Source organism: Mauremys reevesii, linkage group 3 (genome assembly GCF_016161935.1).
Source record: "Mauremys reevesii isolate NIE-2019 linkage group 3, ASM1616193v1, whole genome shotgun sequence".
Taxonomy (NCBI): domain Eukaryota; kingdom Metazoa; phylum Chordata; order Testudines; family Geoemydidae; genus Mauremys; species Mauremys reevesii.
The window spans coordinates 50,634,340-50,658,842 of NC_052625.1; the positions used below are offsets into that span (position 1 = coordinate 50,634,340).

At 46.9% G+C, this 24,503-nt stretch overlaps 1 protein-coding gene across 3 annotated transcripts in view; it reads left to right on the forward strand.

The window, feature by feature from the left end:
- The first annotated feature begins 5,641 nt into the window (after positions 1-5,641).
- The window catches only part of LOC120401814 (centromere protein F-like), a 96,420-nt gene continuing 77,558 nt past the window's right edge, over positions 5,642-24,503 (forward strand). The window contains exons 1-3 of one of the 3 annotated variants that reach the window (XM_039532048.1): positions 5,642-5,694; positions 18,882-19,088; positions 22,619-22,815. In XM_039532048.1, coding sequence (XP_039387982.1) covers positions 18,927-19,088; positions 22,619-22,815 — 359 coding nt within the window. In that variant the 5' untranslated portion in view covers positions 5,642-5,694; positions 18,882-18,926. Of the gene's footprint in view, positions 5,695-11,557; positions 11,691-11,811; positions 11,851-18,881; positions 19,089-22,618; positions 22,816-24,503 lie in introns of those variants that run through there. The other 2 variants (XM_039532047.1, XM_039532046.1) reach the window with 2 other exon arrangements.

Consider the following 24,503-nt stretch of genomic DNA (forward strand, 5'->3'; position numbering starts at 1 on the left):
CTTTTTCCTCCTATAGACCTCACTGCACCTGTACAGAACTCTTCCTTTCAAGGAGTTTTAAGTGCAAGGATATGGTAATGTTGCAAGCAGCACTAACTCAGTGGCAGATACTGGCTCAAATATCTGCTAGTTTTGAATGGGAGCTGAATTCCAGCTCCTGCCTCTCCTGTCCCAGCACAGTCTCTAAAATACTGAAGAGTCCAAGAGGAGATAAAAATATGCCCCAAAATACAGCAGCTTACGGAGCTGCGTTTTGCAAAGCCCTGCCTGCAATGGCAAGCTGTAGCACAAAGAGAAAACCCGCCCAAATAAGTAAAGGCTTCTGAACCAAGGAGTGGTGAAAGGCATTGCCTACTGTGTGACTTAATACAACTATTAATACCTGTATTTGGCTCCTAGATACTATGGAGAGAGGTGCTTTAAGAAATACACAATTGGTTAATACAGATAAGCTTCCAAGCAGAGATATGTCATTTTGGTACGACTCTCACCTTCAGCATGTGTAGGACCCATTGTATTCTTGTTGCCATTCCTTTGCTCCCCAAAACAGAGTGGAAAGGAGCATACAGCCCTGAGGATTAAGAAAACACGTTACCAGCTTCCTAGAGACCATGTTTAAACATAATTCTTGCTAGAAAGGTGTTACCATGATTTAAAATATTATTAAAGATGGAACTTAGTGGTTTTATATGGCGGTTTATGGAATTTATCTCTCTAATACCCCATCTGCCCTGGGAAAAGTGTTTTTTGTTTGCGGATCCTTTTGCAGCAGAGTAGTCCTAACAAAATTAATATACAATTTGGATTTGCAGAGCAGACAGGACTGAATCATGTTTTAACTCTGTTCTTAAACCATGCTAAAGTCTGGCACTAAGCAGAGCTGTAACATTGCTAAAAAATATAGTGAAAACATAATCCAGTACCATCCATACTGAACTAATGGTGTGTCAACCATATCAGAGGATTATTGTTTTTATCTGGTTCCCTGCACAGTAGAACGTACAGTGTCTGTGGGACTTGGATATGGTTTACAATGAGATTTGAAATAGTTCTAGCACCCGATAACACCTGTGTTTAAACACTTCCAACATGTTTATCCTGGGCTAAAGCAATTTTTAAAATCTTGTTATAACACGGAAAATGTTCAGTCCTTGTTTGTTGGCAAAACCATGTCATAACCTGTTTTCAACAAAACTCCTTTTAAACTGTGCTTAAGCAACATCTGGCAGTTTGCTCTGAGAACAGTAGATGAGGTTTAATTAGCTTTACAGCCATCTACATTACAATCAAATCAAAGGATACAGTTGCAACACAGTTCCAATGTGTAGTGTAAATATGACCTTAACTGTGTTCCCTAACTATTCTAAAACCTGGGACATGTGCTGGGTATCCTGACTTGGCTGTAATTGTAATGGAGACAAAACCTTAGGCAGTATTCTGGGAGAAGCTTCTTAGTCCCAAAACCATACTTGTACTTTGTAAATTGGTACTTTCAATTTTTTAAGCTTACCATAATTAAGACAGGTTTACTTGTCTTGTGCCCTATGTGCTCGTTAATGATTGCATTTAATAGTCCTTTTCAAAAATCTTCTCTTTGAAAAGGAATTTGGATTACACAATTATGGAAAACAAACCTGTTGCCATCAAGCATGAGCTAACACGTTATAGGAGTCTATAGCTTACAGTGACTAAGCCAGCACCCAGTTTTGTGGACCAGAAAAAGTTTTCAGTGATCATCCATACACATAAATTATGGAACACTGAACATTCTAGTTTGCTTAATGTTACAGTCTATTTCTACAGGTTTGGAGAATAACTGAAAATGTCTGCCTTTTTTTAATCCTTGAATAAAAGTTTGTAAAATCAAAAAAGTTTTAGCATTTGAGACTGATTATAGTGGCGAACTCTAGCTTCTAGTTACGGTTGTGTCACCACTTCTATTATAAACCCCATTTTTCATGCTCTTATAGAAATTGTATATAAATTTGTTTCAGGGTGGACATTAATTTGACACAGAGACTTAGGACAGAAGCAAATATTCTTCCTAAGTAGTTTTGAGGTGGGTTTTTTTTAACATCAGTTAGGATATTCTTAGGATATTCTAGCACAATTAGAAATTTACTATTGTATTTTTTTAAGTTTATATAATCCAAAATTGGCATTCATTAAAACAAAAAAGCTCATGTTTTTTAGTGAATTTACTGCTCCTGAAATTACTGGTTTGACAACCCTGGAGCTCCAAATCCATAATGTATCCATATAACAAGGCAACAGTAGTGCAAACCTAAATAAAAGTGACATGATTTTCAGAGGTGCTGAACACCTGCATGTCATAAGGGCACATTTCAGCAAAGAACATGTAAGCATGTGCTTAAGTTCCATGGAAGTTAATGAGACAAGCACATGCCTAAAGGTAAGCATAAAGATGGACTACTGAATCAGCGTATAAGTCTAAGGGAATTTCAGGTGCTCAACACTTCTGAAAATCAGGCTCTTATTTAGGCACCTAAATATGTATTTAGGTACCTAACTTTGGGCACCCACATTTGAAAATATTGATCTATAACCACTCTCTGAGCCATCCAGTCCCTGAAAATAGCAAAGAACTGGTACCAAGAGACCTGAGTTTATTCTTGGTGCTGTCAAAGACTTTGACACCTACATATTGCTTATCTGTAAAATGGAGATAATAACCACCTAGTTTACAAGATTGTTGTAAGGCTCAATTCATCCATGCTTTTAAAGCTCTTTAAAATCAGCAGATAGAAGACATCATATAGTAATATAAATATCAGCTTTGTCTTCATATATGTTTGTAGAGCACCTAGTATAAGGGAGTCCTGATTCACACTGGATTTTATGGCAACTACAATAATATAAATATTAAATAATTATAGTTTTTCTTTTCATTAGTGATTAATTCAGAATATGATCATATGGTTTTCTTGGTATGTAATAAAGCCATGTTAGAATGTTGAGAGACTGAGATTTAAAAATTGGCTATTATATGTGCTTCACTTCTTTAATTTTCACAAAACGTTAAATATTGTCAGTATGTGACCAATTCTCCTTCATACCATTCAGAGTCATTGCAATCTATCTGGTCAATGATTCATGAACTAAGAGTGATTTAATCAATAGTCTGTAATGGACATCAGGCCAAAAAATGCATTTCTAAATAGCCCCTATAATTTAGAGTTTTAATTCACAGAGACATGATTCTAATAAATACAAGTGACAAGTGTATTGAATAACTGATACCATTTGTCAAAATGGTGAAGTGTGATTTAGGGAATTGGTAGTGGGATTTAAACCCTTTTACCTCATGATCAGTGATTTGAATCTGACCCAAGTTGTTGTTAGTGACTGAAAGTTGTTACTGTCTGATGGCTCTTTTTATCTGGGGCCTATGTGAAATTAGTTAATGGCCTGAGTCCACTTCTCAATGGACAGATTTCCACATTACGGTTGGCCAGTTTGCTGGCAGTCTTAGCAGAAAGGCCAGTTAAGACTCTGTGGATTTTCAGTCTGACTCACCCTTAGATTCCTAGATGTGGTCTGATAAAGAACAGCATTGAGGCACATTAATGGAGCTGTGCAAAGAACTTTGCAACTGCCTACAGTAGATAGGTTATTTCAGTTTCCAGCTGTGAAGAATCGGTCATCTTTCATGATCATTAAATTGATTTTAAAAATTGCATAGCAACATCCAGATCAAACCAATATCTTTTACAGATCTACTATATATTTTTAAAATAAATACACTATATATTTAGAGTTCGGGCTGAACTTCTGACTTGATCTCATCCTAAGCACTAACCTGTCCCACCAGTGTTACATGCTATATCAGGGGTGGTCAAACAGACTGGCTCGCCGAGTCCTATCACACCAGCTGGGGACTGGGGCTCAGGTCTTCAGCCTCACTCCTGCTGAAGCCTCAAGCCCCAGGAAGTGTGTCCAACAGGCTGAAGCCCTGAGACTCCCCTCCCTGCTGGGCACAAGCCCATACCCCAGCACCCTGCTGCTCCTGAGCTCCCCCCCCCCCAGTCTAATAGGTGGAGAATAGGGGAGGGCCACCCCGTTTAATACCATAACTTACGCAATGCCTGGATAGGCTATAGCAGGGGTTCTCGACTTTTTATACTGGTGACCCCTTTCACATAGCAAGCCTCTGAGTGTGATCCCCCTTATAAATTAAAATTAAAAACATTTTTTATGTATTTAACACCATTATAAATGCTCGATGCAAAGCAGGGCTTGGGATGGAGGCTGACAGCTTGCAACCACCCACATAATAACCTCGTGAACCCCTGAGGGGTCCCAACCCCCAGTTTGAGAACCCTTGCCCTATAGCAAATTAAGGTGAATGTTAAAGTGTAGTGTTTATAGCTATGAAAGTGTTATGCCTTGTGTGACAGAGTGACAATATGCTGTAATATCCTGAACAAACCTGATGGAATCAAGATAAACTTTATTGAATTAAATTATTGAATTAGGGTTAATAACTTTGGTTTACATTGTATTAAAAATGCAATTGTGGATGTGTTATTGTGGCATTGTATGTACTTTCTCCAGTAGGGAGGAGGATGCTAATGTAATTCCTGCGTTATCAGCCTTTTAAAGCCACCCCCCGGAAAGGTCCAAATATACTAATTCAAATTGTGTTCTCCAGGGACTAACAGACAAAGAAAGGATTGTTGGATAAATAGCCTGGCTCAGGGCCTTCTTCCTCATCCAGAAAATGAACAGGACTCTTGATCCATGGAGGGCCCCAATCCATAGGGTAGGCTTGGAAGGACTGAACCGACTGAGTACTTGTTCTCAGCTGAAGCTGTGATGAACTTGTGACCACAAAGAAAATTCCTTGGGTGCAGTGTTGAAGGATTACTCCTGCTAGAACCCCTATTAGAGCTGGGATGACATCTGGTGAGCTTATTAGCAAGTGTGTAGGGTTTTTAATTGTATTTAATATGTTTTCTCTGTAGTGCTTTTACCCTAATAATAAAATTAGTCTTGCATAAAAAGAGCTGTGTGGTGCCTTATAACTGGAGCAATTACGTTGGTGAACCATCTCTGAGAAGAAAGCAAGCAGGTGTCCTTGGGCAACCTGTCTGTGCTGGGACTAACACAGTGAAGCCAAGGAACTGTGCAGCCTAAAAGTATCCCAGTCAAAAGGGAGAGAGACGTGGGTCTCCACCCAAGAAAGGCAATGTCTGGGGAGCAGGAAGCCTAGAAGTGGGTGCCTTTGCCGGACCACTTAGGGGAAATATAGGTGCAGTTGCCCTGAAATGTAACGCCTTGTAGTGCACTTGTAAATTTCTGACCCACTCTTCCTGTGTTCAGAGTTTAGTTGCTAGTTTGTTGTTGGAGCTGAGCTCCTTATGGATTGTCAGATGATGTACATGCTGTTTGTTCTCATGCAGACTTTTCTTTCTTGTTTAGCTTTTCACTTAAACTAGAAGTCATTCATACCAAATGTCTCTACTTGCTCTTTGACTGGAGCCCCACACAAAGGAACCAGAATCTGCTTAACTTTACATCTGTCACCGCTTTGACTTTTGTGTGGTTGTAAGTGGGCCCTAATTCTGCAACTCACAGTCTGATCCAGTCTCCTCTGCTGGGAGTGGACTGGAGCAGGAGACAACTCATAGTTGTTCCCCTGCCCCAGCAGCTAGCAGGCTTGAATGTTATAAGGTGTGTATTACAGTTTTTCCTTTATCTTAAATATCATTGACACCATTACACAGAGTGCAGCTCTTATTGATACTGATTATTTTAGAATTCACAAGAAAATACGGTATGGGCCTAATAAAAATTATAACATTCTTAAATACAGTATCTTTTTTTTTTACACTAAAATTCCAACTTTATGTGCAGCTCAGGCATTGGTAATTTACAGCCCTACAAAAGAACTGAAGACTTAGCTTTATCATGTCATAATGTAACTGTCATAATTATTTATAATTTCCTTCTCATACTAAATCCATGAGCATTATGCTAACTGAGGTATTCATAGCCTTGTTCCACTGGAACTCATTTATAGTAACTATGAACAGCATAAATAGAATATCTTTGTGGGTTTGCTCTTATAGCAATCACAGCATTGCTGTGGCCATGTAACTTGCCAAACTCCCCTTCTGACTGACTGGGGATTTCTAAAAAACATTGCTGTTAGAGCATTATTACTTTCTTTCCAGAGCCTAGGGAATCACCTAGTGGCAGCAGTAGAAAATTTTCATGAGCTAGTTCATGTTACTAACATTTAAATTATTGAGTTGCATTTATGTAATATATTACTGACAATCAAATAGAAATGCTAAGATTTTAGCAGGAGTTTGTGGGATAATACAAGATTAATTTTAGCTAAAAGTTACATCAAAGTTACAAGGGAATATTTTCCTATGTTCATAACTAAGGTTGTGAGTCTTTCGCAGAGGTCATAGAAGTCACGGATTCTGTGACGTTCCAGGACCTCTGTGACTTCTGAAGCAGCCAGTGAGTCTGACACCAGGGCCGCTGGGGCGGTCCCAGGGCCAGCCACACCAGCCACTGCTCAGGTGACCTAGGCGCTGCCCCGGAGCAGTGGTCTAGGAATAGTAGCAGCGGCAGGGCCCTGGGCCAAGCAGCAGTGGCAGGGCCCCGGGCCACCCCCTACCATCAGCAGGATCCCAGCCCCCACAGCAGCAGCGGTGGCATGCCAGACCTCCCTCTTCCCCTGCCTCCTGAGCAGCAACAGCTGCCGGTGGTCCCTCCCCTGAGCACCTAAGTTTTAGCCGGGGTACTTATATAGTACAAGTCATGGACAGGTCACAGGGTAGGCTATGACTTTTTGTTTATTGTTTATGACCTGTTCATGACTTTTACTAAAAATACCCATGACTAAATTGTAGCCTTATTCATAACTATTCACAGTAATTTTACCTAAAAGTTATCAGATTTTTCCGTTCTTTTTTTAAGTGAAAGCAGCAACCATAAGACATTATATAACACGCTAAATGGAAAGTTCCAAAACAAAGAAATACAAGTTAGCCCACATAGCAAAGTTAAAAGAATGAATCAAATCACCCACTATCACAGCGGTTCTCAACCAGGGGCCCGGAGCCCCCTGGGGGCCACAAGCAGGTTTCAGGGGTCTGCCAAAATAAACCAGAGAGCAGGATCAGCGTTAGACTCCCTGAGGGTCAGGGTAGAAAGCTGAAGCCCAAGCCCAAGCAGCTCAGCTTTGCAGGGCTCCCTGTGATGTGGGGCCACATACAATTGCCCTGTTTGCTACCCCTTAACACCAGCCCTGGCTGTTAATCTACCGGATATGCAGAAAATCACTTATTGTGGCACAGGTGGGCCACAGAGGTTTTTATAGCATGTTGTGGGGCTTTAGAAAGAAAAAGGTTGAGAACCCTGCACTATCAAACATGATAGAAAGGCACTGTTGTCTACTGGCTAGATCACAGGCTTAGTTTCTAGTCTCCCTTCTACACAATTCACTATGTGACCTTAGACAAGTCATGTAACCTCTCTAACCTCTATACAGTAGAACCTCAGAGTTATGAACATCTCGGGAATTGAGGTTATTTGTAATTCTGCAATGTTCATAACTCTGAACAAAACGTTATGGTTGTTCTTTCAAACGTTTACAGCTGAACATTGACTTAATACAATTTTGAAACTTCTATGCAGAAGAAAAATGCTGCTCTTAATCATCTTAATTTAAATGAAACAAGCACAGAAACAGTTTCCTTACCCAGGGGTGGCAGGTTTGTGTAATTCATGGTGGTGCCAGAACAGGTTCAAGTCCCGCCCCCACACCACCACACACACCTGCCTAAGGCTCTGGGAGGGAGTTTGGATGCAGGAGGGGTGTGGGCTCTGGGAGGGGGTTTGGGTGCTGGGTGCAGGCTCCGGACTGAGACAGCGGGTTGGGGTGCAGGAGGGGATGTAGGAGGGGTGTTAGGGTGCTGGATGTGGGCTCTGGGCTGGGACAGAGGGTTGGGATATGGGAGGGGATGTGGGGCATGGGGCTCAGTTGAGGATGATGAGTTTGGGGTGCAGCAGGCAGGCTGCCTTGGGGTTGGGGCGGGGATCCAGAGAGGAGGACTCCCCCAGACCTCTCCCTGCTGGCAGCAGCAAGTTCTGGGGGTGATGGGGGCCCCTCCCCAGCTCCCCCAGTATGACACTCACTCAAGTCCCCCAAGGCTGTTGCTCAGGATGTCCAGCCAGGATAAGCCCCCGCTGGAGTCGACTTGGAGTCTCCTGCTGGGGGGTTGCCATGCGCCGCCTCAATCTGCCCCCAGCGCTACTCCCTTGTAGCCTGCTGCAGCAGCGGCTGGTGAGGTAGCACAGCGTGGAACTGCAGGGGGCAACCACCCGCTGCCCAGGGCAGGTAGAGATGCTCTGGGGAAGGGGCACGGGGGGGAGGCAGGTGGGGCCAGGGGAGAGACCTGGCCCCAAACATTGACAGAGCTGGGTCCCCTGGGCCCTGAATTTGCTGGAGCCCGGGCAGCATGGGCCCATACTACTCACTGCCCCGTCCTTACCTTGTCAATTTTTTTTTTAAACTTTCCCTTTATTTTTTAGTAGTTTACATTTAACACACTACTGTACTGTACAGTATTTGCTTTTGGGGGGGGGGGGGCGTTCTGCTGCCTGATTGCGTACTTCCTGTTCCAAATGAGGTGTGTGGTTGTCCAGTCAGTTTGTAACTCTGGTGTTCGTAACACTGAGGTTCTATTGTGCTAGGAAATTTTACTAATGCTGTCCAGTAGGTTGTTCTCAATGGTGCTAGGACTGAACTAAATACTACAATATAACAGATGTGAACATTTTTACTACTTAATGTGCGCACACAGTCTATATTAATACCTCCATTAGTGTTAGCACCAGTGCTGTTTGGGAATACTAGGTGAGAAATTTGCTGACTAAGATGCACCCAAAGGGTGCAAATGAACCATGATTCAGAATTATTTAACTGCAAGTGCACACTGGACCTAGTCGTGTTCAGAACCATTTCTGAAACTTATGGTTGACCTTTGCTTGAACGAAGTCTTTTGGATACTGTGTTGGAAACAGTTTGTTTCTGTCTATTATTATTGATTAAGGTAGCTCCCAGAGGCCTCAAACAGGATCAGCCCCCGATGTACTAAACCAGAGGTGGGCAAACTACGGCCTGTGGACCACATCCGGCCTGCGGGACCCTCCTGCCCGACCCCTGAGCTCCTGGCCCGGGAGGCTGGCCCCTGCCCCTCCCCCGCTATATCCCCTCCCCAACAGCCTCAGCTCGCCCTGCCACCGGCGCAATGCTCTGGGCAGTGGGGCTGCAAGCTCCTGGGACAGCGCAGCTGCAGAGCCCGGCCTGACCCAGTTCTCTGTGCTGCACGGTGGCATGGCTGGTGCCAGCCGGGCAGTGCGGCTGTACTGCTGCCAGCCACCGGTGCTCCAGACAGCGCGGTAAGGGGGCAGGGAGCAGGGGGGTTGGACAGAGGGCAGGGGAGTTCAGGGTGGTGGTTAGGGGGCAGGGGTGTGGATAGGAGTTGGGGCAGTCAGAGGGTGGGGAACAGGGGTTGAATGGGGGCAGGGGTCCCGGGGGAGCAGTCAGGAATGAGAGGAGAGGTTGGATGGGGCGGCAGGGGGGAAGGCAGGGGCAGGAGTTCTGGGGGCTGTCAGGGGACAGGGAGCGGGGAGTGGATGGGGCAGGAGTCCCAGGGGGGTTATCAGGGAATGGGGGGGTTGGATGGGGTAGGAGTCCGGGGGGAGTGTCAGAGGGTGAGAAGCGGGGAGGCAGTGGATAGGGGGCGGGGCGGGGCTGGGCCATGCCTGGCTATATGGGGAGGCACAGCCTCCCATAACTGGCCCTCCATACAATTTCCAAAACCCCATGTGGCCCTCAGGCCAAAAAGTTTGCCTGCCCCTGTATCAGAGGGGTAGCCGTGTTAGTCTGGTTCTGTAGAAGCAGCAAAGAATCCTGTGGCACCTTATAGACTAACAGATGTTTTGCAGCATGAGCTTTCGTGGGTGAATACCCACTTCTTCGGATGCAAGCAGTACTAAACACTGCACAAACACAGAGAAAGACGTGGTTCCTGCTGCAGAGGGAGATTACACTAGCACAGGGGTTCTCAAACTGGGGGTCGGGACCCCTCAGGGGGTCGTGAGGTCATTATATGGGGGGTTGTGAGCTGTCAACCTCCACCCCAAACCCCGCTTGCCTCCAGCATTTATAATGGTGTTAAATATATTTAAAAGTGTGTTTAATTTTGGGGGGGGGGTCACACTCAGAGGCTTGCAATGTGAAAGGGGTCGCCAGTAAAAAAGTTTGAGGCCCTCTGCACTAGCGCTTAAACTGTTAACATCATTGCAGCTGACCTAGCTGCTGATGAATGCAGAGTGCGCCAGTGTATACAAGGCATCTATGACTCAGATTCCACATCTGTAAAAGAGAGATAACATTTAACCACCTTTGTAAAGTGCTTTTGAGAAAAGTGCTATACAAATGCAAAGTATTAGGCCTTGCCAACACAGGAAATGTTTTCAGTGTAGCCTAAGGTGTGAATGTAAACAAATATTGTTATAGCTGTACAACACCCTGTGTAGATGCTCTTATTCCAGTGTGTGTGTGCCTTTTTCAGCTCAGCTCACCCAGACCCTCTGCCCTGAGCCCCCTGCTGCACCCTGCCCCCCGACCTCCTGCCCTGAACTCACTGCACCCCAACCCCCTGCTCTGAGCCCCTGCTGCACCCTGCACCCCGACCCCCTGCCCTGAACTCACCGCACCCCTCCTGCACCCCAACCCCCTGCTCTGAGCCCCTGCTGCACCCCTCACCCTAACTCCCTGCCCTGAGCCCCCACCACACTGCAACTGTGGAGTTGAGGTGGGAATTTTGGGGAAGGGGTTGGAATGGGAGCAGGGAAGGCGTGGGAAGAGGAAGGGCAGGGCGGGGCCTCATAGAAGAGGTAAAGTGGGGGCGGGGTCATGGGTGGGGGTGTCAGTAAATGCAGCCCTTGGGCTAATGTACTAGTCCTCATGTGGCCCTCGTGGTCATTTGAGTTTGAGACCCCTGATGTAAAGTATAGTGAAAAGTTGGCAGAGCTTTCTTAGTAACTTGTATTGTGGGGATGTGTTTTCCCCCCCTTGAACTAGGCATTAGAGGAAGGAAAGAAAGGCGTAAGGAAAGGAACAGGCGCAGTTTCTCGCCTGTCTAGCCAAGACCAGCAGGCTTTGTAGGCACCATGCCAGGCAGCTGATCTCTAGGCAAGAGTCCCACTGAGGTAAGTAGGAGCCCAGCTGCAGGGTCAGCCCTGGTGGCGTGGGGTGAGGGGGGGGGCAGATGTGCACAGTTAGAACAGACACACCGCTCACTATCCGGCACCAGAACATTTCCACGCTGCCTTTCCCCTGCCTGCCCCCCCCGCCCCACAGAACGCAGCCCTGGCTCGCTGAGCGATCTACCTTCCCATTGGCCACACCGCGTGACGTGTTGCTGCCGAACCTCCCTAATAAACAGCCAGTAACTCCCCCTCCCACTGCTATCGCTGCTGCTGCTTTTTCATTTGCGCCTACAGCCTGCGAACAGCATCGGAGCCAATCACACCCCCCTCCTCCCACAACAGCCAATGGAGTTTGAATAATTCCGAACGCACCAATCGAAGGGGCTCGGAGCTGCGGTTTGAGCCCATTGGCCCAACGGAGAGAGCAGGTTCGTGAGTGGCTGCGCTAATGGCCAATCAGCGCTATCCTGGGGTGTGTGTGTGTGTGTGTGTGTAAAACTGACCGTGCGGCGCCGGTTGTTCGAACCTTAGCGCTGGGGAAGGGAGCCGGGACCCGGGACCCGGGACCCGGCAGCCCCGGGCGCTGCGGTGAGTGCGGGGCGGGGAGGGACAATGGCCCCACTCTCCCGGCGCGGGAAGTCGCGGGGTCCGCGCTCCCGAGCGCAGCAAGGCGCTGGTCCCTTCCCTGGAGCCCTGCTCCGCGCAGCGCTCTGGGGGCCGGGGCTGCGCGCTCCTGCGTGGCAGCGCCTCTGCCTCTGCGCGGAGCAGAACGTGCTGCTAGGAGCCTCTTGGTGAGGGGCCCGGGGGGGGGCTGGATACGGGGGGGTAGTCTGGGGACAGGGAGCAGGGTGGGTTTGATGGGGTGGGATCTTGGGGAGGGTGGTTGGGGGCTGGGGAGCAGTCGGGGAGCAGGGGGGGTTGGATGGGGCCTGGGAGTCCCGGGATCCGTCAGGGGGTGGATAGGGGTTAGGGGACAGGGAGCAAGGCGGGTCTGGGGGGCAGTCACGATGGGGGGGCTCTGCAGGGGGGGTCCGGTGACAAGGAGCTGGGGTGTGTGTGGATAAGTCGGGAGTTCTGGGGGCGGCCTGTCATGAGGGGAGAGGGGTTGGGGCAGGCAGGGAGCAGGGGGGGTTGTATGGGTCGGGAGTTTTGGGGGGGTCCTGTCAGGGGGCAGGGAGTGGTTAGATAGGCATGGGAGTCCTGGGGGTCTGGTTGGGAGCAGGGGTGTGGTTAAGGGTTGGGGCAGGTAGGGGTTAGGGTCCTAGGGAGGCAGTCAGGGCAAGGAGCAGGGAGGCTTAGATGGGGGTGGGGTCCTGGGGGGCTCTTAGGGGCAGGGGTCCCAGGAGGGGGTAGTCAGGGGACAAGGAGTGGGAGGGTTGGGGATTCTGAGGGGGGCAGGAAGGAGGAGGGTGTGGATGGGCGCGGGGCTAGGGCAGAGCTCCCTGGGTGCACACCTTAATGAAATGTGCTGTGCACCCCTATCTGACCATGTGGCGGCAGCTTTTCGAACCTCAGTGCTGGGGAGGGGGGCAGAGTCAGGGACCCGGCAGCCCCAGGTGCTGCAGTGACTATGGGGAGGGGACCCGGGCGCTGCCTCCTGTTGGGGTTTGGAGAGGGACGGGAGTGTCGGGGGAGGTTTGAAGGAGCAGGCACTGGTCCCCATGCAGGCAGCAGGGCTGGGGGGCACTTCAGCCAGCCCTTCTCCTCCTGTCTGGGTCACCCAGTGTGGCTCTGGCTGCCCACCGTGGGCACTGCTGGGTCTCTGGCCCACTCTCCCTAGGCGCTCAGAGGTCACTTCCCACCCCTCCCCCTGTCTCTGGGCTGCGGTTTAGGGATCGTCTCTGGAGACAAGGGACGGGGTGTTTGCCCAGCATCAGCTAGGCTCTGCCAAGCACCAACTGTGTATAAATCAATCTCCCTGAGCCACCCTCTGCAGCCCTGGCTTCAGCTGCGTGTGTAAGCATGGCCCATAGCCTGTGCTCCCAGGGAGTGTTCTGCTGGGCCAGCCTGCACAGGGCACTGGCCAGTAGGAGCCGATTTGCAGCAGACACTCCATAGGAAGTGCCAGCAGGTCACTGTTTCTCAAGCCCCCTTGTGTACACTCCTGCTTGAAAAACTGTTTCTTTGTGTGCAGATCTTTGTTTAGCATCTTCTGATGCCTGCTGCACTGTTTTTTCTTGTGACTGCTGTCAACTGTTGTAAGAAAACTTCTTTCTTTGTAGCAAGTGGCGAGCAATTTGGCCTGCTGATAGGATGTTATCATTTTTCCTGCTGCCACCTTGGATGACTTGTCCAAAGTCTTTACAAGTTTGTATGATTAGGGTCAAGGTGCTGTTTATTAAATTGTTGAAGATTTTACTTTAGATCGTCATGGAAAGCCTTCCAGAATGTCTAGATGTTCTGGGATAAGACTCACTGGTAGAGCTGAGGACACAGCTAATCTAGGGCTTGTCTTCGCTAGGGTTTTATAACACATGCAACCCCAGCCCTGAGGCATGGCCTAAGACTTCTCCCTGTTGCTTGCTTCTTGGAGTGGCTTCTCACCTCAAGGGTCTTGTGGCCTCTTCTGCCAGCCCCACACCGCAGCTTGGCTGTGACTCCACTCCCACCCCCAGCCTCCGCCTCTGGCCGTGGCACCGCTTCTGGCCCCAGACCAAGCCCTCCAGCTGCAGCCCCAGCCTCAGCCCCCTTAACCCTGTACACATCCCCTCTCCCTGCCTCCCCCCCACCCCCAAATCAGAGCTGCAGCTCCACGCCTGGCCTCAGCTCTGGGAGGATTGGGGGGCAGGGTGTGCAACCCTCAAAAGTTTGGGGACTGCTGCTCTATACTATAATTTCAGTGTCTTTTTAAAGATTCTGCAAACCTGCATGATCCTCCTCACTGTCTGCTATCTGACAGAATCTGGAACCTGCACAGCTCTGCAGTATTGTCATAAGCATTGCAAGCACAGGACGCACAATCTTCCAGTATTTCCAGAGCCATAAGAAGAATCGAATCAGTGTGGAACGTGACTTTCTTGGAGGAGAGATTGCTGTGGGGCATAGTGAGAACCAATTTAAGGTGGTTGGTGGTGTTTATGGAACACTGGTTCTGAGGCTGAGAAATGAGCATTAACTGGTGAGATTGCATTGTAATTCAGGTTTGGGATGACTAGCAGTGGCTTCAGAACTTTTGGATGTGCAAGGCCACATTGCTGGATCTATGGGCTGAGCTCATCTCAGCCCTCCAGTGCAGGGAGACCAAAATTAGAGCTGTACTGACAGTGGAGAAATGAGTGGTGATTGTGCTGTGGAAACTTGGAACACTGGATTGTTGTTGGCCAGTGGGAAATCATTTTGGAGTCAGAAAATCCATTGTTGGGGCCCTTGTCATGTAAGTGTACAGGGCCATTATATCATCTCCTGTGCAGGACTATGACTCTTGGCAATGTGCAGGACATAGGGGATAGATTTGCAGCAGTGGGGTTCCCAATCTGTGGTGGGATGATAGATGGCATGCATATCCTTGTTTTGACACCATACCACCTTGCCACAGAGTATATTAACAGAAAGGGCTACCTTTGTATGGTTGTGCAAGCATTGATGGGTCATCAGAAATGCGCTACCAACATCAGTGTTGCCTGGTCAGGGAAGATACATGATGCTTGCATTGTTAAGAACACAGGACTGTTGAAAGTTACGATCAGGGACTTTCTTGACTGGCAGATTACTATTGGCAATATTGAAATGTGAGTAGTGATACTGGGGGGGGACCCAACCTACCCCTTTCTCCCTTGGCTCATGAAGCCATCCACCTGGACAGCACCCAGGAAAGATTCAGCTACTAGGTCAGCATGTGCAGAATGACAGTTGAATGGGTTTTGGTAGACAGAAGGGGTGCTGGTGGTGTGCAATCACAAGATTGGATGTGTGTGTGTGTGGGGGGCCCGCAATCCTAATGATTTAGCTGACTACTGTGTCTTGCATAATATCTGTGAAGGAAAGAGGGGAAAGTTGCTACTAGGATGGTGGTGGAGTGGCTGACTGAGTTTGAATAGCTAGACACGAAGGCTTTTAGCATTCAAAGTGAAGCTGTACGGATCAGGGAGGCTTTCAAAGAGCACTTTAACAGTGAGCCATAGTAATACATTGTGTACTGTGCTCTATCTGGTCCTGCTGTTTTGGAGCCTGTTGGGAATTATGTGGTGCTTGCTGTACATCTATAAATATTACACTCTCCGTGCACTTATTAATTTTGCAGTGCTTGCTGTACATTTATGATTATTACACTGTCACTGATCCTATTAGCTGTCACGCTGTACACTAACAAATAAGCTACTCAGGTGTTCTGTGGGTGTGGAGGGGGAACCTCAATGCTGCAACAACAGCAGCTTCAGATAAAACACACAGGTACCATTGTTGATATCAATAGAATCTTAAAGTTATGAACTGACCAGGCAACCACCCGCCTCATTTGTAACTGGAAGTTCACGATCAGGCAGCAACAGAGACAAAAATAAAAGGCAAATACAGTTAAGTAGTGTGTTAAATGTAAACTACTAAAAATAAAAAGGAAAGCAGCATTTTAATCCCGCATAATAAAATTTCAAAGCTGTATTAGTCAATGTTCAGCTGTAAACTTCTGAAAGAACAACCATAACGTTTTGTTCAGCATTAAACATTTCAGAGTTACGAACAACCTCCATTCCTGAGGTGTTCATACCTCTGAGGTTCTACTGTAATCACAATGGGAAGTGCAAGTTATAATTCAGAACTCCCTTCCCTTGCTCCCCTAAAGTTTTAAACAAGACGTACTTATTGACACTTCTTTAGAGTGCTTGTGCACAGCATCACTCAGTGCAACAGCCATGATGACTACAGCCTACTGGGGTGAGGGAATTGCTCGGTTGCATGAAACTGAGTTTATGGCGATGCTATTGAATACTGGCACCATTTTCTACAGGTGGTAGTGATTTTTTTTAGGTGATCTCACTCCTGAGGATAACAGAGAGCACAGCTGCTGGTGGTGTTCTGAAGCTGCCTGTGTGTTGCTAGCCTGGGTACTGCAATGATGTCTGCCAAAGTTATCACTTATCAGAGGGGTAGCCGTGTTAGTCTGGATCTGTAAAAGCAACAAAGAATCCTGTGGCACCTTATAGACTAACAGACGTTCTGCAGCATGAGCTTTCGTGGGTGAATACCCACTTCTTCAGATGCAAGAAGTGGGTATTCACCCACGAAAGCTCATGCTGCAGAACGTCTGTTAGTCTATAAGGTGCCACAGGATTCTTTGTTGCTTTTAAAGTTATCACTGACTGGCATGGGAAAGCATGAGGAAGAAATAAGACTTCCATCCCAAATTTTTGGCAGAGGATTAAAACTTTAACTAATAAACTCTTCACTGTGCTGTCTCAGGAGGATACAAAGAACTGTCCCTTTGTACATACACAACTAGGTCGACAGAAGACAGCTTACATCAGCCTAACTTTTTAGTGTACACCAGACCCAAGTGTTTTTCATTTGGTAGTACAATAGCTTCTCAACAAAGAAAAATCTATATATCTGATTTCCCGGCAACTATTTGCAGTGCTTCATAACTGATACACTTTTTTCTCACTCAAAATACAGTTCTGCTTGAAGAAACAGGTCATCCTATAGCTGCGTCAATATATGCAGCAGTGGAATGCATGTTTACATTTGAGTGTTTGCCCCATGCTGGCAGAAACAGTGCTTACAAACTCAGCTATTTTGCTTTCCGAAAACTGTAAAACTTGTAAAGAGAAAAGCTCAGGAGACACCTAAAATGAAGGTATAATTTTTCTCAGCAGAGAAAGTGAGGCTTTCAGAGTGAACATGTGTGTGTTAGTGTTTCGCATGCATAGCAACACATCAATGGAAAGATCTTTAACAAACTGTTTTCATGTGATCATAAAAATAACATAGTAGGAGGCATCTTTCTGAAATGCCTCAGTGTTGGACCAGTAGAGTAAAAATTATCCCTGTAAGAGATAGAAGTCACTTGCCTTTGTCCAACTTATTTTAATAAGGCTGTTGCCGGCACAGAATGCCCGAGGACAGCAACAGCGGTTCGTTGCCCGGTGTGCTTCGCTCCAATAAACACACCAAGGTGGAGAAGCAAAGTTTATTTGAGATCTCAAAGCGTGATGCTAGGAGACAGACACGTCTCAGATCAAGCACCCACCTACAAGCAGCTTTTCTCTCTTTATACATAACTTTAACTAAGCCTCTTTTATTCCCCCCCCTCCCCCTCTCTTCCCACCTTTTATTCCCATGTAGCAAATACACTTTGCAGTAGCAATTACCGTATTTATTGGCGTATAACACGCACAGGCGTATAACACGCACCTTCATTTTAAGGGGGAAATTTCAGGAAAAAAACTTAAATTTCAAATAAAGGACTTTGAAGCAAAATAAGGGTAGCTCAGAACTTGTTTTATTAATATTATTACCGTTCGCGGGGAGGGGGGCTCGGGCCGGGCCGCTCGGGAGGGGGACGGGGGCTCGGGCCGGGTCGGGCCACGCCGCTCGGGAGGGCAGGGGCTAGGGCCGCCGGGGGAGGGAAGACGGGATCTCGGGCCGCTCGGGTGGGGGTCGGGGACTAAGGCCGCTCGGGGGCTCGGGCCGCGCCGCCGGGAGGGGGCGGGCTAGGCGTGCTCCGCAGGTTAGGGCCGCTCGGGGCGGGACGGGTCTCGGGCCGCTCGGGAGGGGGCGGGGCTAAGGCGGCTCTGGCCGGGCCGCCGGGAGGGGGCGGGGCTAGGCCAGGCCGCTCGGGAGGGAGGGAGGACGGGGTCTCGGGCCGCTCTGGAGGGGCGCGGGCTAAGGCAGCTCGGGCCGGGCCGCTCGGGAGGGGCTAGGGCCGGGCCGCGCTCGGGAGGTGGGGCTCGCGCAGGCCGGGCTCGGGCTCAGGCCCCGCCGCTGGGAGGGCGGGGCTCGGGCCGCTGGGGCTAGGCCGCGCTGCTCGGGAGTGGGGCAGGGGCTAGGGCGCCGCTCCGCGCCGCTGGGGGGGGGGGGCGGCGCTTTTCTTTTCTGCCTGGGGTGGTTATATCGGCGTATAACACGCACACATCATTTGCCCCCTATTTTCAGGGGAAAAAAGTGCGTGTTATACGCCGATAAATACGGTACATTAAGCAGTTAAGTCATACTTGGTGGTAACCAGCCTAGCTCGTTAGTAACTCTTCTTTGAACCGTTATCTTGTTTTATTTCTTTTGATCTGTTATTTTGCCCCTTAGCCAGAGGCATACAGGCCTCATTATTATTATTATTATTGGGGGTGTTTTAATTATACTGACAGGAGAATTCTTTGCTGTCTGCTTAGAGCAGCTACATGGGAGATCTTATAAGGTCTCTAGTATGGATATTGCTTATGGAATCAGAATGTCAAATTAGAAGTTATGCTCCAGATAGAAATTGCTAACAATGGTTCAAGAGACCGGAATGTGATCCAATATTGTAACAGTTTCATTGATTAAAATTCTTTCTAGCGCTGTCTTAATTATTATGAAAGTAATTTTTAAATGCATATTCTTTACTGCATTCAACTAATAAAAAAATCAAAATTTTGAAACCCCTAAGCCTTTTAAAAATCAGTTGTAGTAATGTTCTCCTTGTGTTTCAGGTTCAGTGATATACACTTTGTATTAAGGAAAAAAGAAGATATAAAATGAGCTGGGTTGTAGAGGAGTGGAAAGAAGGCCTTTCCACAAGGGCCCTTCAGAAGATTGAAGAGCTTGAAAGTCAACTAGACAAGCTTAAAAAAGAACGACAGCAAAGACAGTTTCAGCTTGAATCGCTGGAGGCAGCTTTGCAAAAGCAAAAGCAGAAGGTAATAGTCTTAATGCACCATGTAACTTTTAATGCATTTTTGTTCTGCTCATATCCATTCAGAGTACTGCTGCAAAGATTCCCCTGTCTGCCACTTTGACCATGTGGCACCCCTCTCTCGGCACCCCTCCATTCTCTATTGCAATAAACAAGCTGCTTGTCTTCATTTCCAAGCTCCTTCCTGGCCTACCTCATTCTAGGTATCCTTTTTTAATTCACTATTGAAATGTCAACTCCTGCCTCCAATCGGCCCATAACACATCCATTTGTTAAATTTTTCAACAAGCATCTTTGTGCTTTCTCCCATGCTGACTGTGAACTTTTGCTTGGGAGGAGATCCCCATAACCATCTGCAAAATCCCCTCATCTTCTTTCAAAGCCCTCCTTACAACTCTCTTTTGCTGTGATCCCTACAAAAAACTTGACAACAGTTAGGCCAGAGGTCGGCGACCTTTTAGAAGTGGTGTGCTGAGTCTTCATTTATTCACTCTAATTTAAGGTTTCGCATTCCACTAATACATTTTAACGTTTTTAGAAGGTCTCTTTCTATAAGTCTATAGTATATAACTAAACTATTATGGTATGTAACGTAAATAAGGTTTTTAAAATGTTTAAGAAGCTTAATTTAAAATTAAATTAAAATGCAGATCTTATCAGTTTAGTGTGATCCTTGCCCTTGCTTTTCCTTGCTGAGTTTTCCAATGTCTGACACATAATTGGATACTTTAAGCTGCATATAGGCTTCTGAGTGATCAGTTGTTAACTGGCTCCGAGAGGGACAGAGGACAGATTTCATGTGTGAAAATACTTGTTCACACAGGTATGTGGTTCCAAATGCTGAAAGCACTGCAAACACAATTTTCTTCAAACAGTTACATTTCACTGGTATGGACGTCCAGCAGGTCAGAATAGAGGCCCCATGATCTCTCTTGGTAGCTTCAAGTACATTCCTCAGATCTGCAAACTTTGATGTCCACAATTCTGAGCTTTTTAACTGAATGAGCTGCATTTCAAAATTTTCAACACCCATCCACTGAAATACAGACAAATCCAAGTCACTTTTGTTGAACTTTTCAGGTTTAATTAGAAAAGAAAGCATTGGGCCAAATCTCCAGAAATCTTGAAATGTCAGAAAATTCTGATTCCTGTTCTTGCATGTACATTCTAATCTCAAGGTCAAATGCAATGCGCTGTTCCACGTGGCATGATAGTGATGTAAGCAGCAAATCAGGACGTAAAAATATCCCAGCACAGTGGTGCCGAAACAATTTAAGGTGGAGGTGCTGAGCTGTGCCCCTTCTTGCCCAGTCTGCACCTCTCACTACCCCAGGCTGGGGCCAGTGGGCCACAGCTGGGGGCAGCTGCAGAGCCCTGGGCTGGCGGCTGGGACCCCAGCCTAGTAGCAGAGCCCCCCGGACCGGTGGCCGGGACCCGGAGCCGGCAGCAGGCTGAGCAGGGCTGGCAGACGGAACCCTGGCTGGCAGGGGGCTGGCGGCTGGTACCCCAAGCCAGCAGCGGAGCCCCTGGGACCGGTGGCCAGGACCCGGGCAGTGTGAGTGCCAATGAAAATCGGCTTGCTTGCTGCCTTTGGAACGCTTGCCGTAGGTTGCCTACCCCTGAGTTAGGCTGTACTCTCAGTATACAAGCCGCCTATCCTAGTGACCAATGTTGTCTTATTGTTTCCTTGTACTCTCCCCTTTTTCCTTGTCTTGTACTTAAATTGTAAGCTCTTTGGGGTAGGGACCGTCTTTTAGTTTTATCTGTGCAGCACCTAAAACCGTGGGGTCCTGGTCCATGACGAGGGCTCCTAAGTGCTACGGTAATAGCAAACAGTGATTGATACAATGCGTCTAGAATACTGTGCAAACATTAATTCTATGAGGCACGGGGGTGGGGGGAGTACAATTTTTTTAACACCTTTATAGAAATTGTTTTGATAAATTGATTGTACAGGGTGCTTTGTAAAACAAGTTATTTCTGCAGATAAACATCTGTGAACACTCATCACTTCATATAAAATATAATTATTATAAACATACCAAAATTGCCATGCTGATAACTTGCGCCCAGTTTCTCATATCAGATGCTCATTGGTATTTTGTGAAGGATTAGCGCAACTTTTTTGGTACCCAGCAAAAGGCTCATTCAGAATTTACACAAACTTATCTGTATGAGCATGGTGGTTTCAAAGTACTGGGGTACGCTCTGTTGCAATGGCCTATTAAAAATTGCTGCTTTTATTTTCATAGGTTCCTAGGCCAGAAGGGACCATTGTGATCATCCGTTCTGATCTTTTATGTAACAAAAATCACAGAACCTTCTAGAAATAATTCCTAGAGCAGCTCTTCTAGAGAAACGTCCAATCTTGACTTGAAAATTTTAAATTATGCACAACAGTAATTCCCCATTTATGCATCATTAGCATAGTTTGAACCCCAAATATTCATCATTGTAGCACAGACTGCTGTCGCTTGAGCTAAAAGGACTAACTCTTAGGTAAAGAACCTACAATTTAATCAGGGCTTTAGTCACAAAAAAGCCATAACACCTAGGTTTATAGCTGATAAGATTAATATCTGCATAATGTCATTGCTGCCATAAAAATTGCCATACCAGTAAAATGTAGACTACCTACTATCAGTTTTTTGATGCTAATACTCACTCTGTGAGCAGTGATTGACACCTGTGTAAGATAGTGAATGAAAATTACGCTAGTCCACTATCAAGGCCTTGCTGTGTATTCAGTCTCAAACTGTCACAGGCCTCTTGCTCTGGTGGTGCTTTTTTGGGACCATTCTAAGTCCAGTATCTCAAACTGTCAGGGATATGAATGTATACCTTGCAAAGACTGGGAATGTCAAATCTTTTTTCGAATGCTACATTACATAACAACACAGATCATGAGAGAGTTGATCTTGAAATTGCATTATTCTGATTCCTATCTTGCATCCCTCCTTCAAATCAGACATGGCTGTTCCAGCTGCTATCTTGAGGAAACGTAACTTGAGCATTGATCTCTAACTCTAGTCATTCAGGAAATACTGGTTGCTAACATTGACTGATTTGAAGGGCGAGGAGCAAGATGATGATCAGAGTCATTATGGCTTTTAAGTTTAACTCTTCTGATGATGTGCAAGGGCTGTAAGCACTTTATTGGTCTGGATAGGTGCTTTTTATAACCAATACACTCTTCCAAGAACAGATGTGGGGCCACTTGTTAGAGAAATTAGATGACTTGTGACTATATATTTTGATTTTAAATGTTATACAGGGAAGCCGCCTTTTCAAAAATGTGATATGGACATTGGCAGAATAGCAAAATAGTTTTGTGTGTAACTGAAATTTTCAGTTCTGTCTGGCCTTTGAAATGTAGTGAATAAAAATATTCAAATACCACTTTTTTTTTTATAAAGCAGAAATTGTTTCTTTTGTAAGTGCTCTCCACGCTTCACTCTGAGTAAAGATGTTTATTCCCAGGCGTGATCAAAATCTAAAAATAAGATTTTTTTTTTAATTGATCGATCAAATTAGGTTGAAAATGAAAAAAATGAAGGAGCAACGCTAAAAAGAGAGAACCAGAGCTTGATGGAATTGTGTGATAATCTTGAGAAAACAAAGCAGAAAATTTCACATGATCTTCAAGTAAAAGAATCACAAGTTAATTATCAAGCGGGACAACTAACTTCAAGCAAGAAACAAATTGAAAGACTAGAACAGGAACTTAAACGGTGAGCCCTTACTGTTCTCCTTTAACTTAAGTGTTGCTGTTATCTCATTTAAATATTATTTTGCTTAGACATGTAAATGACTCTCAAATTACTGTCTTTTTGTCCCCTTTATCTTATTTTAATTTAACTGTATTCCATATTTTAAATAGAAGTTTGAGTCTGTGGCCAAAACTTTCAAACCTGGGTGCCTAAAACAAGGCTCCTAAGTCCCATGTTTAGGCCTCTAAATAAAGTGGTTTGATTATCTGACATAATGCACACCTGGAACTCCCACTAAGCCCAGTGGAATTCATAGGTACTTAGCACATTTGAATATTTGTCCTTTTCTTTGTTGGGCAAAAAAGTTGTTTCAAACCTGTTAGCTTAACAGGATTGAAAAAATATATGTACCTTTTGCCTGTCAAGATAAGAGCTTTTATGTAAGTGCCTAAATATGGACTTAAAAGCCTAAGGCCCTTGTTTACACTTGAAACTTGTCTTGGCAAAATTAATCTTTCTTCTTCGAGTGCTTGTTCACGTCCATTCTACATTAGGTGTGCGCGCAACTCGTACACGAGCGTCAGAAACTTTCCCTTAGCGGCTCCTGGCTGGGCCCCCGCCAGAGTGGCGCCACTGCGCCGTGTATATATACCCCCGCTGACCCGATCCCCTCCAGTTCCTTCTTACTGTCCGTGGCGGTGTTGGAACAACCTCTTGCTCTCGTAGGAGAAGTAATCCCGTAGCCTTAGAAGTACATAGCAGTTATCAGTTAGCATTTCATTGTTATTGGACACTAATAGATTAGGTGCTTGGAGGATTCCAGCACCCGCCACGGGGCATGCCACAGACCCACGTGCCGCAAGCCTATGCCAGTTAGTGACCCCCACTACTCCTGTCCGTACTGCCTGGGGGAAGCTCACCAAAAGGCCTTTAAGCTGAGAACAAAGAAAGATACTTCGGCTAAAAGCAGTTGCTGATGGAGGCCACGCTGCAGCCATTGGGCCCAGAACACCCAACGCTGGCCCCAGCCTCCTCGGTGCGGAGTGCTCCGGAGTTGTTAAGAGACTCGGTACCAGGCAAGCACCATAAGCTGTCAGCCTCGGAACACTATAGTAGGCCCCGGCACCGCTCATCTTCCCCGGTGTGGCCCAAGGCAAAATCAAAGGAGGGGCACGGATGCTCCCCGCAAAGGAGACCGGCGCCATATCAGGTCCCGGGTACCGGGAAGAGCGAGATGGACACTGCACTGAGTTTGGCACTGGTGCCACAAGTCCCACCGAGTCCAGCCAGAAGTGAACTCAGTGCGGATGAAGGGCTCGAGGGTGTAATAGATGAGCCCTCCACACCTGACACCTTTGAGGCTGCAAAAGACCTCATTGGATTGTTGAAGGCAAGCCCCCTCCTGGCCGGGGAGAAGCATCCGGCATATGGGCCCAGGGTGCTGTCGAAGGGAAAGCCAGCAATGGTGCGCCCCTCGAAGTCACCGTCCTGGCACCGCTCCCGGCGTTGGTCCCAGTCAAGCTCAGAGTCGGTAAATTCCCAGTTACCCTTGACTCCAAGGGAAGTCTCGGTGCCAGAGTTGAGTCAACGTGTGGGTTTAGTGCAGGACACACGGCGCTTCCTGGCGCCCCCGCCCTTCCCCCCTGTTTCAGGACCGGCACCAGGAGGAGACAAGCTGGGAGTCGCTAAGGGCTCCCAGAAGGCACCGG